Source organism: Amphibalanus amphitrite, unplaced genomic scaffold, assembly GCF_019059575.1.
Source record: "Amphibalanus amphitrite isolate SeventyFive unplaced genomic scaffold, NRLGWU_Aamphi_draft 000033F_arrow, whole genome shotgun sequence".
In the NCBI taxonomy this organism is placed as follows: Eukaryota; Metazoa; Arthropoda; class Thecostraca; order Balanomorpha; family Balanidae; genus Amphibalanus; species Amphibalanus amphitrite.
Window position 1 is genome coordinate 464,233 of NW_024881529.1, and position 15,039 is coordinate 479,271.

A 15,039-nucleotide genomic window follows, 5' to 3' on the forward strand; every position below is an offset into this window, starting at 1 on the left:
GGTTTCAAAAGTCAAAAGTTGTGAAATTTGACTATAATGCCTATAACTCAGCCATTTAAGATATTGGACTGAAATTTTCTAGAGTAGTTCATCGGTAGGTGCATACTATCATATATATTATTTTTGTTTTCGAAAAGTCAAAAAGTTTTGAAAACTTTAAAGTAGGTATATTTTGTAATTGTTTCAAAATATTTTTATTAATTTTCAAATTTTTGGAAATTCGAGATAGCATTTTGATAGCCACGTGTATTCTCAGTCAACTCATGCAATAAAATTGGATCTAGCCTAAAAACTGAGCTTTTGAGAGCGATTACCGTAACTCAATATTTTGCATCAAAATCGGCCAGCATGACGTCACTCTGACGTCATTTCCGGCCAACCTATGGTATCTAGAAAGTTATAAATTGCGCACAAGGTGTCAAATTGATGCCGCGGAAGGTACTGCAAGTTTTGTATTGATACGTCAAGCGGTTTAGAAGATATTGCAGAAAAACAAGAAGGAGGCTCTGTAGAGCCCCCCAGTCATGCACGGGTTAAACATGACACACTGAATCAGAAAATTGCACTCGTAATCGTGACCCCTTCTTATGTCTCTGAGGTCATCAGTAGAAACCCCAAAATCTGCCTTCAAGTAGCCGATGCAGTTCGTATGCTAGCAGTTACCACCCTGCTATATACCATCCCTGCTCTCCGACAGAACTGGGTTGTGGCCTCTGTCTGTCCCCGGCCGGGCGGCGGCAGGTGTTAGCCCGTCCATTCAGTCGGTCCCTCCCGTCCCCATGTTGGATCGATATCACAGCGAGCTGGGGCCCGGAGCCGCCTAATCTAGCGACCGCGTGCCCACTCGGAACGACTGCAAAACGCATACTCCTTCGCCTGGGAAAAGTACAAGATGAAAATCACATTTTCATACTATACGACCCGTCGGAACTAATAATGACAGATCCAGTCCGACCCGTGACTTCAATGCTGCATTGACTCGCAGCCCGGGCGACTGGCGACTGCCCTGCCACCTATCGGTGACGCGCACAACCCTCGGGCGGCCGCCGGGCAGTCATTGATCGGCGGCGGCCGACCGTGCGGGTGCCGGCGGTACCGTCGCAGACGACGCACCGACGCCACGTCAAACGGTGAGTAACCATCGGTCACTACCTTACGGGGATTCGGCGGTGACCTGGCAGACGCTGCCTCCCCGTCCCATCCCAGCGTAATCCGGTGGTGTGGGTGACAGTGCTATGTCTGGTGATGTCCCGGTAGGTCAGTCGGTAGCGGTGGCAGTGCTCTACCCTGTTATTTTCTACATAAGTGTTGTGTCCTTTGTTGTTGCTCTGTCCTTTGATAGTGCTCAGTCATGTTTTAGTCCACTGTACGATGGTATTCTTCTCTGCGCTGTGATGTTATTTAACCGATGACATTGCTCTACCCTGTTATGCTGCTCTGTCCAACTGAGGCTCCAGTTGTCCAATAATACCACCTCAGATCGCAGTTGTTCTATGACACGGTTAGATCTCGTTGTCTGATGGGTGACAGCGCTGCTTTCCTGTGTGATTCCGGTTGCCCGGTGCGACCCCCGGTTGTCGTGTGCGATCCCTGGTTGCCCGGTGCTATCTCGGTTGCCCGGTATACAGTGCGATCCCTGGTTGTCCGGTGCGACCCCCGGTTGTCCGTTGTACAGTGGAATCCCGGTTGTGCGGAATACAGTGCCGCCGCTGCTCCTGTATCGATCGCCGGCCGGCTCAGGGGTGGACCCGCGCCGACCAACCGACCGATGGCGAACCAGCAGCCGGTCTATCGACCGCGCCGACTGCGCCATGCCGCACTGTGTCGCTCTGTGAACCTAAAAATCACGTTGTCTTGACATGTGACGTATCGGGAACATTTGGGTCATTTAAAACTGGATTACCTGATAGATCTTCCAAAGGGCTATTGACAGTCGTTTGAATACTGAAAACATGCTCAGTACAAGATAGCAAGGAGTAAAGCGTCTCCGTTTACGATATACCTAAATGCAGGGTAACTTTTAAAGGGGGAAAGGGGGAATCTCCCCCCTTCGAAAATTCCGCTCCCCCTTTCAAATTGTGCGTGAACGGCTAGGGAGGGAAGGGTGAATTTCCCCCATTCAGATTTATTTTTGAGCCCATTTTCAATCAATTCGCTACTCTGATTCTATAATCATCGTTGATCAGACTCTAGTCATCAATCAACGTTGCTGGCGCTTAGATAATTTTCAATTTGAGATTCCATCCAACCATTTTACGTTCAGTGCAGCGGGAACTCCAGATTTGACCCGATACCGATCGGATGGTCGGTGGGACCGTCTCTTGTCTTGTCTCTTCCGTCTCTTCGCAATCACTGACATATCGCTACAGGCGTCGGCGTAGAAACCGGCGGGGACGGGGGTCATGACCTCTCCGAACCAAGGGTCTTCCTTCGAACCAGGGTCCTTCAATCGGTCTTGGCCTAGCAAAAATAGTCACGTGTTAACCTCTCTCTATTTAGAAAGGCGCTAGGTACTTGATGTTTGGCCAGGGTAATAGGTTGATACTACTGATTGACATTTGCAAGGGCGCAGTCAAGTTAGGACCTCCCCCGCCCCTTACCGCCAAGGTAGGTACCTACGGATATTTTTTAGCTAATTTATTTTTTTAGCAACCTAACAATATAAAGTGGCCAGAATCCGGAGATAGAGTAGGATTTGGGGATAGGTAAGGCTCTGCAGGCGCCATCCTAACAAAAACCTAATGGCATTGGGTCCCCCTTTCAGATGCCCCTGGATCCGCCCTTGCCCAGAACTTTATTCCCCCTCTCGACTTTTCCTGTAAAAGTAACCCTGCCTAAATGAGTACTATGTAGGCAGGGTCCGAAAGTCTTACTTGGTATACGGGGTCTGAGTGATGCATGAATTAGAAACGTCACGAGCGATGCCCGCGGCGATGCCCAATTTTTGTTTGCCTCATAAGTAGCAAACAGGACAGGTCAGGTCGAAGTCAGGTCAAGGATAAAAACTACAAGTTTCCGCATTATTGGCTTTGGAGCACAGTTGGCAAAGAAGGGATTCAGACTGATAACCCAGAACGCGTTTAAGGCTACCAAGACACAATCCATTATATAAAATGGCATGTAAGGTAAAGGTCAGTGTCAAGTCAGATCAACAAAAATGACTATTTAATAGGATGTGTGGGACACATGTTTTATGGGTCATTTTACGCATTAAGTCCAATAGGCACACTCAATTAGTGATGTAAATCTTACTGAATTAAGTTCAGGTCGAGGTCAGGTCAAAGTCAGGTCAAGTGAGGTCAAATTTTGATTCAAGAACAGAAAGGTTAAAGCGATCAGTTACTCTTGTGTATTTATAAAATGCAGCAAAACTTTAACCCTCGTGGGCCCGGGAGGCGCTTTTCGCCCAATATCTATTCGCCCCCCCCCCCCTGGCGAATAGATATTGGCGATAGCTTCCCAACGATTAGGGGTAGGAAAGCAAAACGTTCAGTACCTTTTCCCCCATCAATTTGACATCTTCTGAAGTAATAAATGGACCTAGCCCTTTTCGACTTTTCTAGATCTCTGCACTGAAAACTTCGGCGTCACAAACGTGAACTGCAAATAGCTGCCAAAAATAGGTAGTTTTAGAGATAAAGACAAATTACGAGCACGGGTGTGAGCGTTTGAGCCAAGGAAAAATAGAAAATAGAAAAAGAGTTTTGGTGACCTGAGGTAGAGGTCAGACCAACGACCCCGAGCTGGGTTTTGGTTTTTCGCAAATAACTTTAATAAAAATGGTCCTGGAGCTACGGCAGTGGCACCAACGCATTCGTCTTGCCAAGCCGCGTCGAATGACATATATTTTGTTTGGAAAAGGTGTTGACCTCATATGACCTCGAATGACCTTTGGTTGACCTTGACATTTGAAAGGCCGTGCGTATATAATGAAATCATAGCCGCTGATCACGAATCTGGCATCCATTTAGCTCTAAGCGCTCATTTAGAGCCACAATATGTCAAAATTGTCCTAATTATTATGACTGACTTCAATCAGTGAAATAGCCTCTAACAAGGATACTCTTCCCTGACCTTGGCCAATTGGAGCAGCCAGGTATCGTAAGATGGACCGCACTAATAGCCTGATAATCCTCAAAACATTTCAAAACATCATGGAATTTAGTGTGTAAAATATACGAAAAAGTGCAAAGTTTGAGGTCAATTTATGCATGCCCTTGACCTTGACCTTGAATGTTGAACACAAAATCGGTATCTTCAGATTCTTTTCTTTCGTTTAACGCCCATTTCAGCCCTTTTTATGAATCCTGTCGTCCTCTAGAACACTTACTTTGAGATCACTACACATGTGCCAGTTCTTGCCTCTGACCTTGACCTCTGAGCTTGAGAATGAAGAGCACCTACAACTTCTGAGGGCAGAAGTTGTAGGTGCTTTAGAATCGTCTCGTAAAGTCCTTTCGTTTGGTACCGCTTTTGTTTCCGTAGCTCCCTTACTTACGGAGTTAGACGGGGGTGGCGAAAAAACGTCTCCCGGGCTGCGTTGGTTGGGATTACCCCGGGCCCGGCTGGGCTAAGGGAGGTAAGGTTATTTGATGTGACCTGGTGATCTGACCTTACAAAATGTGGGTCTGAAATTTCAATAACACGTGCAGAAAAAAATCATGAAAATGTGTGCCAAAAAAGCGGCGCAGAGCGCCGTCGATTCTAAGATGTTTCCGGGAAACTGCAAGTGGGTGTTCAGTGCCCCTGTCCCGCAGTTCCGGCCAGGCGTGGGTATAGAATATTTATTTTCTCCTTTCCACTATATAACCAATAGATTTTTTTCTAAAATATCCCGATGTCATTTATAATAGGTACTGAAGTGTTGCTCCCAGGCCGAATCCGACAGTCCGGTGACCCTTCCCTCTGCGGTTCGTTGCAGACACCACCATGACGTCGTCGGCGCCGCTGGCGTGCGCCGTGTGCTCGGTGAAGTTCGAGGACCTGGACTCTCTGCTGCAGCACATGGCCACCGGACACGCAGCGTCCAGCGCGCCTCCGCCGGCCGCCGCCACTGCCTCCGGTCAGCCGGCCAGCACACGCCAGATCGTGCTCAGCCGCACGGCCTTCCTGCGCCTGAAGCCGCTGCTGCAGCAGGGTGCCGGCCGCGGCGTGGTGACCATCGTGACGCAGCGCGGCAGGGGAGCGGCGACCGTGGCGCGGAGGCCGATCCGGCCGCGACCGCCGAAACCCGCCGCTTCCGACGGTGCTCTGGACGTGGAGGTCCTGGAGCCCTCGGAGCCGCCAGCGCAGTCCGAGCCGGCGGGTCAGCAGCCACCCATCGACCCGGACTGGATCGAGTGCTGCGTGTGCCGGCGCCGCTTCAAGCATAAGTACTCGCTGGTGGCGCACTGCCGGCAGCACATCATGTCCCGCCTCTGCGGAGTGTGCCATCGGCGGCTGCCCGACGGCCAGGCGCTGGTCGAGCACCTCGAGACGCACATGGAGAAAAACTCTAGCTTCAAGTGCGACCAGTGCGACAAGTCGTTTGTGCATGCCAAGAGCCTGTACGTGCACAAGCGCAACCACAGCGGAGTACGGCCGTACACGTGCCAGTACTGTCATAAGACGTTCCGTCACTGGCACAAGCACCGCGTGCACGTGCGGATCCACACGGGCGAGCGGCCGTACCGCTGTGATGTCTGTGGATGGGGCTTTCCTCGCAATGACGAGTGCAAGCGGCACATGCGCACGCACGTCGGCCAGAAGGCGTTCCACTGCGTCGACTGTGGAGTCGGCTGCGGCACTCAGATTGCGCTGATGCGTCACCAGGAGCTGCATCACGGGAAGAGGAGGCCGTCGATCGAGGGTGAGACTCAGGATTCAGCGGAGGCGACGGAGGAGAGGCGTGAAGAGCCAGAGCCGTCTGGAGCCGACGCGGACAAGGCAGCGGACAGCTTTGCGGACCTAGACGATAATGTTACAGTCAAGGTCGAGATGGATAATTTCTCGCTTGAAGAACACGGTGCTGATGCCAGCGTCGAAGCCAATGCTGAAGGTATTGACGCCAGCGAAGGAGCAGCTGATTATGATGCGGGTGCTGATGGTGGTGAAGACGACGACGATGTAGATGATGACCCTGACGACCCATCCTACCAGCCCGACTCTGACTCTGGAAGTGGCGTCTCAGGATATGGTGGGCGTCGTAACCGAGCTCCCGGGAGAAGCACCCAATCCGTACCCTCGCCGGCTGACGCTAGAGAGGAGGAGGAAGGTAGCATGGAGGAGACGGATCCCCTGGCGGTTCCCGGCGACGAGCAGCCGCAGAAGGACCCCATCGCTATCGGCGGACTAGGGCCCGAGCACCTCCCTGAGCCTGTCATCCAGCCCGTGATGGTCATCAAGGAGGAGCCCAGGGACTCGGACGAGGAGCCGACAGCGCGAGCGGCCAGTCCAGCCGCTGCCGCACCCTGGGACGCCGACTCCAGCTCTGAGCTTGATGAAGCAAACGTGAGCCTGCTAGAGCCCGAGGTCAATCTCACCGAACTTTTTATCGACATTGAGCGGATGCGTTCCACTATCCGTCGCAAGATCGCCGAGAATGCCCATAAGTTTGAGGACGCTGTGACACAAAAGGCGCGTTCCTATGTGCGCGACCGCGAGCCGAGCATCGCTAATATGCGCTCAATTTTGCGCGCAAAACTCGAAGAAGGCAAACGCATCCAGGCATTGCTCTCCTCACAAGAAACTGAAAAACGGCAGGTGAAGATCGAATCAGTGTCACCACGCAAAAAGATCAAAACTGAGCCGGAAGATGCTGACGACTCTGTTACATTGAACAGTGACAACATTGCTGGCACATCGACGGCAACTGATTTGAACAGCCCGGATTCGAAACTGGCCCTGGGACGGTCCCGGCGACTGCCACCGTCGGTGGGCCTGGGATTCCGGCGCCGCGGACGGCCCCCGAAGGAGTTTCTTCGGGGACGAAAGAGCGACCCAAGCGCAACGCCGCGCGTGCCGCGACGCCGCTGGATTCAGCACGAGCTCAACTTCTCGACAGAGGAAGACGGATTGGATGAGACGGCGCAGCTCAGTGGCGTCAGGATCTCCACGGGATTTGGAGAACTGTGAAAATCTGACGGAATTGAAGGACTCATGAGAAAGAAAGGGAAGGTGATCAGTCAAGTTTGAACGTTAAAAGGGTGAAAAAGAACATCAAAGAAGACGGAAATTATGCTGAGTAAAGCTTGAGGGCATACGTATTGATTTTGCTTTGGAAAGATAATCAGATGTCTTCTAGATGAGTAAAGGTCAGACTGTAAAATTTGTGCGGACAGACGCCAATGAAAATGTCAGCTAGGGGAAGGACAGAAATCGAATCCCAAAGAGAAGAACTCTGGGCTAAATGATTATGAGACAGAGAAGGCTCTGTACAGCCTAAGATGCGTACGAGCGTAACAGCAGACGGTTCTAGTCATTGGTGTTCCTGAACATTCCGTTTTCTAGTCATGAAACGCTGGGGTAACGTGTGCTGTGCATTTGTTGTGGTATTTTTATTTATCTTTCAATCTATTTATATATTTATTGCTAACTTATTTATTTGTGGTGAGGTACGTCAACCTTAGTTTTGGTGTACCTTATTGTGTGTATGTAATGTGTATCGTTGGCAGCATTTTGTTTGAGTCGAATGTTTTTGTATTGTGTGTTACCTTTCCATGATCGGTGATCACCTGCGCCCAAGAACGTCCTTCCCAGCAACAGCTGTGGTATGCCGAAGGTGCGGCATACTCATAGCTCAGCAGATGCGGTGTAGGTAAAAGCTAGTCAGGGTGAATATTCAAACATTCCAAATAGCTCCATCTGTCTCAATGATGAAAGCACCGTTTTACGCACGACGATGGTCTTTTGTATAAATATCTACATATTTATTTGATTATTTACTGATACTAACTCAACATTCCAGGCCAAAATATCCCCACGTTTATGTTGATACAAAGTGGTTGGTCTAATGATTGATAGTCTGCGATGTAGCATTCAATGCTTAGGTGAGGAACTATTGATGGAGTCGTCACCGTCGTGCATGTAATATAGGGAGAGGTTGCCAGTTCGTGTATAACTATAATGTTGTTGCCAGCATTTCAGTTGTCTTGGAAACTTCTGCGCTTTGAAAACTTCGTGCTCACTTTTTTGATACCGCGGCCATAAACGCGGCGCGCCTTCACTGGGCTCGGCCGGCCGGGGGGGGGGGGGGAGGGTGTCCCTACCTGGAGAGGGGATGGGACAGCGGGACGAATACGGCGCCTGTTACGGTTGTTGAGACGGTACCCGAACAGCCGTGCTATGTGGTTCGGCTTCGGCTGCCGACACAAGTGGGCTCCGGCGCAACGTAAGAGTCTCAATATCTGTGGTGAGCATCCCGTGTCTGTTGGTTAGAGTCCGCGCCGGTGCAATGGCCTGGCAGACGCGCTCACCAGCCGCCACGCTGAGGGTGTTAAGTCGGTGATGTGACCTTGCGAGGTCCGTCCGACATGACCTGGGAAGTTAGGTCAGTTCGGAGACGTGCCTGGTAGAGGTCCGAACAGCATCCGACTGGAAAGTTAGGTCAGTTCGGTGACGTAACCTGGTAGAGTTCGGTGAGTGACGTGGCCTGGCAGGGGTCCGGACGGAAATAACTTGGAATCTGGGTCGGTTCGGTGACATGACCTTGTCCGCTCGACATGACCTGGAAAGTTAGGTCAGTTCGTTCGGTGAGTGGCGTGGCCTGGCAGGGGCCCGGACGGCAATGACGTGGGAATTTGGGTCCGTTCGGTGATATGACCTTGCCCGTTCGCCATTAACTGGGAAGTAAGGTTAGTTCGGTGCCGTGCCCTGGCAGAGGCCCGGACGGTGACCGACCTGGGAAGTTAGGTCGGGTTCGGTGAGTGGCGTGACCTGACAGAGGTCCGGGCGGCAAGGGCCTGGAATGTTAGGTCAGTGCAGTGACGTGACCTAGCAGGGGTCCGCTCGACAATGCCCTGGGACGTTAGGTCAGGTCGATGGCGAGGCCTTCCCTGTGTAATCGTGTCCCTCGACGAGCCGCTTCGTCGTATAACGTACCAAGTAGCGGAATGTTCATTATCCCGTGAATTAGGTATGGCGTGTCACTGGATATACCGAGATGGTTAAACGTTGGCACGTGCTGATGGTGTTTGAACGATTTGGTTTATTGATGTTTCGCCCAAGTGACCGTAATGTTCATGCTTATTGGGCATTCTGCGCTTAGAGTATATGCTTTAGCATCTCCCATGCTAGTTATTATCACCATTAATTATAATATATAGGTATACATAGATGTGTCATTTGATGTGTCATTTGAAATATGTGCCATTTGCTTTTAGTCATATCGAAAGATTCTTGCGATTTCACGTTGAGCACAAGAATAAGATCCATCGATTCACGCCGCCCTGGTGTTTGCGAGGTGTCGATTGACACTGCCCTGGTTTTTGAAGGGTGTCGGTTCACACTGCCCTGGTGTTTGAAGGGTGTCGATTCACACTGCACTGGCGTTTGCGAAGGGTGTCGATTCACACTGCCCTGGTGTCTGAAGGGTGTCGATTCCCACTGCTCTGGTGTATGAAGGGTGTCGTTTCATACTGCCCGGGTGTTTAACCCGCGCACCGACGGGGGTCTGCGCCAACTTCGCACCGACGGGGGGGGGGGGCGGATGACCGCCCCCCTGAGATCTCGAGAACGAAGCAAGATAGTGACAAGCGGTAAACGGCATCGGATACGCACGGCCAAAATCTACAATTTTTACTAAGGTCATTTTCAGGTCAGGTGAAAGATGACGTCACAGGGGTCGAAAAAGTCAAAATGGCGGCGCTAGATATGGAGAGAGTTTAAAGTTTTTCTCGAATAATTTTCGAATTAGTCAAGATAGGAACAAACTAAGGGCATCATCGTGATCCTCTCATCAATCCGCATCGAATGATATATATGTTGACCTCGAAAGGTCAAGGTCAAAGGTTGACCTCAGGTCACGTGACCTCGAGGTCATCATGTATATCATTCGATGCGTCTTGACGAGCTGAACACAATGAGACCATCCACGCGTCTGTAGCTTGTTCCTGTACGGAGTTATTGGCCAAAACCCTTTGGTGACCTTTGATGACGTCACATGACCTCACAGCTGCCCAACAGCAAAACAGACCTCAAGGTAGTGAAGGTTGATCGTATATGAAGTCATGTATGGTATATGGGGCCATTCCGACCCGTTTTAGTGGTAAAAACAGGGAGTTGATTTTTCCCCCATTGACTTATAATGGGGAGGTCGCGAAATTGACCTGACTTTAGGTCACTGATATCAAAATTCCGAGATAAACAAATTGTAGCTACTAATGACCTAATAATATCCTGCGACTTTCAAAGGCCTCCGACATCTACTGTAGCTCTGGCACGGTGACAAAGTTGCAAAAAAGTGCCTTGAGGTTGGGTCATTCAAAGTGACCTGGTGACCTGACCTTAAAAGGTAGGAGGTTTAAACTTGCACACCATGTGTAAAATTGATGAGGTTTTAGTCATACCAAATTTCGCGGCGCTACGCGCCGCGGTTTTCCCGCTATTCGCGAAAAACCTCAGGGGGGGGGGCGGATATCCGCCCCCCCCGTCGGTGCGCGGGTTAAAGGGTGTCGATTCACACTACCCTGGTGTTTGAAGGGTGTCGATTCACACAATTCCCTGGTGTTTGCGAAGGGTATCGATTCACACTACCCTGGCCTGTCAGAAGGGTGTCGTTCACACTTCCCTGGTGTTTGAAGGGTGTCGATTCACACTGCCCTGGTGTTTGAAGGGTGTCGATTTACGCTGCCCTAGTGTATGAAGGGTGTCGTTTCACACTGTCCTGGTATCTGAAGGGTGTCGATTCACACTGCCCTGGTGTTGAAAGGCGTCGATTCACACTGCCCTGGTGTCTGAAGGGTGTCGATTCACACTGCCCTGGTGTTGAAGGGCGTCGATTCACACCGCCCTGGTGTTTGCGAAGGGTGTCGATTCACACTGCCTTGGTTTTTGAAGGGTGTCGATTCACACCATTCCTTGGTGTTTGCGAAGGGTGTCGATTCACACTGCACTGGTGTTTGAAGGGTGTCGATTCACACTGCCCTGGTGTTGGAAGGGCGTCGATTCTCACTGCCCTAGTGTTTGCGACCGGTGACGCTCGCTGGGTGAGCACTGCGCCTTGTGTGATGGGCTACCGGGCATTCAAATAGCATATTCTTTGCTCTCGAGAACTACCTTCTGGTAGCTTAACGAGGAGATCCTGAGTGTGCCAATCTCCTACCATTACCTATCGGTTCCAGTTGGGGCTTTTGGTGGCGGATGAGGAGCGCAACCGAAAAATGGGTGAGTACGGCCAATAACAGCCAAACTGGAATGGGTCGCAGCACGGGACACAGTAGCGACAGAGAGGAAACACTAATCGGTATTAGGGTCCCTTAATAAACTTTAGTGGCCCCTCTGGAGTGTGAAGACCAGCTGGGTCGGAGGTGGGTTGGGGGAGCGCCAGTCCGTGGGGAGGGGGCGAGGGCGGGGAGGGCGAGGGAGGAGATGAGAGGACAGACGTCAGTCAGCGAGAGGGGACGACGGTGACAACAGAGGCGGGCCGCGAGTGGCGCGTCTCCCACCCCCATCCCCAACGGCGCCACTGTCCTCAACTATTGTCTCCTCCGTCTCTTTCTCGTTTTTTTTTTACTTCTCTCCTTCTCTCGTCCCACTACCGACGTCATCTCACCCACGGCGGTGGCGGATGAGGAGCGCAACCGAAAAATGGGTGAGTACGGCCAATAACAGCCACGGGCATTTGGTTACTGACCGTGGTAAGTTCTGACTTTCTTCACTTAGCAGTTAGCTGGGACGGAATAGGTACCTCCCCTTTTTGCAAATGTTTTCGTTTTTCCGTTGAAAAGGCCAAGGTGTGGAAACATAAGTGGCCTAAAACCGGTGAGAAAACTAGATTTTAGGGGTATCCTAGGTTGATCTCTATTATGGTGCAGCCCCCCCCCCCCCCCCCCGTCTGGAAAAAGTTCCCGCGCCCGGCCCAGGGGCGGAGAATTGTCATAATCCCAGGGGGTGCTTTTCAGCACCTGCAGCGAATGAAAGCGTCGCGACCCTAAGCGTCAAACTTTTGCGTAGAAACGCAAAATAAGCACGCTTTCCCAACAGCATCACTCTTCTCGCGACTCACCCAAAGCAGTTTGTGTCTCAGGCAGGGTTACTTTTAAAGGGGGAAGAGGGGAATTTCCCCCCTTCGAAAATTCCGCTCCCCCTTTCAAATCGTGTCTGAACGGCTAGGGAGGGAAGGGGGAATTTCCCCCTTTCAAATTTATTTTGGAGCCCATTTTCAATCAATTCGCTATTCAGATTCTACAGGGTGATTTTTTTTAACTGTTAAAAAGTAAACGTCAATGGTGGTCCCTAAATCGAAAAATCTTGTGCAAAAAAGCAATGCACGTGATAGATAAATCTAGGACATTTTGTATGGTGTCATGATTTGTCCCTTTTAACCGAAGGCCTCGGCCCCAGTGGAGCCTGAAAATGTCCTACCAATCGGGCACGCATGGTCCACCGCCGTTCAGTAAGGAACGACACAAAACGATGATTTTGAAGCATTGAGGCAGTTCGAAGCATACGATCATCAAGGGGATACCTCAGAAAGACGTTAAATAATGCACGAACAAGCTTGTAGTCATAAATAACCTTCAAACGGTCCATCTGGCGTATGTGCATCCTCTGAAGAATCAGTCTTCAGGGAGAAACAAAAACAGCGAATCAGACACCACCAGGGCCGCCAGTAGCAAAATCCTCGACCTGCCCTTTCTAGACTTCTAGTTTTTGGACCCAGGTATGGCAGATATAACAAGAAAACATTGGAAATATCTGGCAGAGCTGAAAATGGGTGATAGGAACCTTTTCAGTCCGCCTAATGAGCATGGGAGTCCATGGTGCTGTTCAACACGTGCTCAGGCGGGCTGATTCGTGTCGGTGAGAGAGGGGGTAACTTCAAGCACAAGTAAAATACACGATGGACGTTCCTTCACATCGTGTCTGCATGAAATCAAAATGTCCCAGAATGCTCGTCATGCTGGTATATAATTTTACAGTATAGGTATATTTGCATTTTGACGCCACTAAACCTCATTACTTTTTAACAAGTAAAAAAAATCACCCTGTATAGTCATCGTTAATCAGATTCTCGTCATCAATCAACGTTGCTGGCGTTAAGATAATTATTAATTTTCAATTTTCGGTTCCATCCAACCATTTTACGTTCAGTGCAGCAGGAACTCCAGATTTGACCCGATACCGATCGGATAGTCGGTGGGACCGTCTCTTGTCTTGTCTCTTCCGTCTTTTCGCAATCACTGACATATCGGTACAGGCGTCGGCGTAGAAACCGGCGGGGGACGGGATTACCTCTCCAAACCAAGGGTGGATACAGGGGGAGGGGGGCAATGGGCCATGGCCCCTCCTTTGACGCAAAAAGAAGGTGACCCCCTTTTGGACCCCCTTTTATATTCTGTGTTCTTTCTCAGAAACGACCCATTTATTCACGATTATTTTCACTTTTTCATCGACGCCAAGGCCAGACATCTAAAATTTTTGTCCCAATATGACAATGGCCGTGTTTAACCATCCTCCAAACCGGAATCATTGAAGGAAAAACAACGTTATTTTTGTCCCATAGGCATCAAAGCTTTGAGTAATAAATGACTTTTCTCTTTATGCAGCATTCACGTTCATCTGCTTTGCATGCAGAGCAGCCCGAGCAGGGCGCAAAAAAAATGTACCTCATCACAGCCGGCTTTCCCAATGGAACTTTCACTGCTCACTAATACTAATAGTAATAATTCAAGTTTTGTGCTTCATTAGTTTTTGTTCGGATATCACTGCCCACCTTGTAGTTGTAGAGGTTGCAGTTTTGTAGCGCCGTCGTTTCTCTACATACACGACCACACAAAGAACTTTGGAATTGCTCGTTAACTGTAGCTTTTGTGAGCGTTTAAGAATTTCATGTTTTTTGCTCATTTTTGCTCGAACAGTTTGACATCAATTACTCCTGACCTAAGGTGACCTAAGACTTGAACTTTTGTGCGAAGGTTTCAAATTGATGCCCGGTAAGGTACTAAAAATTTGGCGGCGCTGCGCGCCGCCGTTTTTCGCTTTTCAAGAAAACCTACATGGGGGCCTAAATGACCTCCAATCAGGGCGCGGATTAACCTCTCTCTTTAGAAAGGCGTTACCTAATGTTTGGCCGGGGTATACCTACTAGTTATTGATACCACTGATAGGTTGATACTACTGATTGGCATTTGCAAGGGCGCAGTCAAGTTGGGACCTCCCCCGCCCCTTACAGCCAAGGTAGGTGCGTATATTTTTTAGCAAAATTATTTTTTGGCAACCTTCCAAAATAAAGTGGCTGAAAACCGAGGAAAGAATAGGATTTGGGGGTAGGTAAGGTTCTGCGGGCTCCATCCTAACGAAAAACCTAATGGTATTGCCGCCCACCCCCCTTTCAGATGCCCCTGGATCCGCCTTTGCCCCGAACTTTATTCCCCCTCTCAACTTTTCCTGTAAAAGTAACCCTGGTCTCAGGCGTAATTTAAACAACCACTGGAGCACTATCATATGGTGACCTTTGAATTTCAGGGGGTGCTCGAGCACCCCCAAAACCCCTAGTTCTCCACACGTACGTGCCCGCGCCACTGACATAGACGTCCGCCACCGACTTTGACTCTCCGACGGCGACGATTCGTGCCCCGCGACCACCGCGCCGGTGACAGAGCCACTGCATTGACCTGGCCGTGCCCGTCCAAATATTCGAAATATTCAGAACTTATGCTGATCTTATTTATTTGCACTGCACTGGATTTACTTGATTGCTTTCACCAACCATAACATAAAAAATTGATTCGGTCTGAGGTCAGAATGCATGTATTTTAATTTACTGGCCTCCAATACTGCTGCGCATGCGCGTTCGCACCAAGTTTGATGCCATCCGCGCCAATGGCGCCATTTGGCGCC

General features: G+C 50.1%; 1 protein-coding gene across 1 annotated transcript; it reads left to right on the top strand.

Moving 5' to 3' along the window:
• Nucleotides 1-380: 380 nt before the first annotated feature.
• On the top strand, nucleotides 381-8,086 carry LOC122369025 (zinc finger protein 358-like). The gene is made up of 2 exons (XM_043343388.1): nucleotides 381-1,130; nucleotides 4,922-8,086. The coding sequence occupies exon 2, from the start codon at nucleotides 4,930-4,932 to the stop codon at nucleotides 7,111-7,113; it is 2,184 nt and encodes a 727-aa protein (XP_043199323.1). The 5' UTR covers nucleotides 381-1,130; nucleotides 4,922-4,929; the 3' UTR covers nucleotides 7,114-8,086.
• The last annotated feature ends 6,953 nt before the right edge of the window (nucleotides 8,087-15,039 follow it).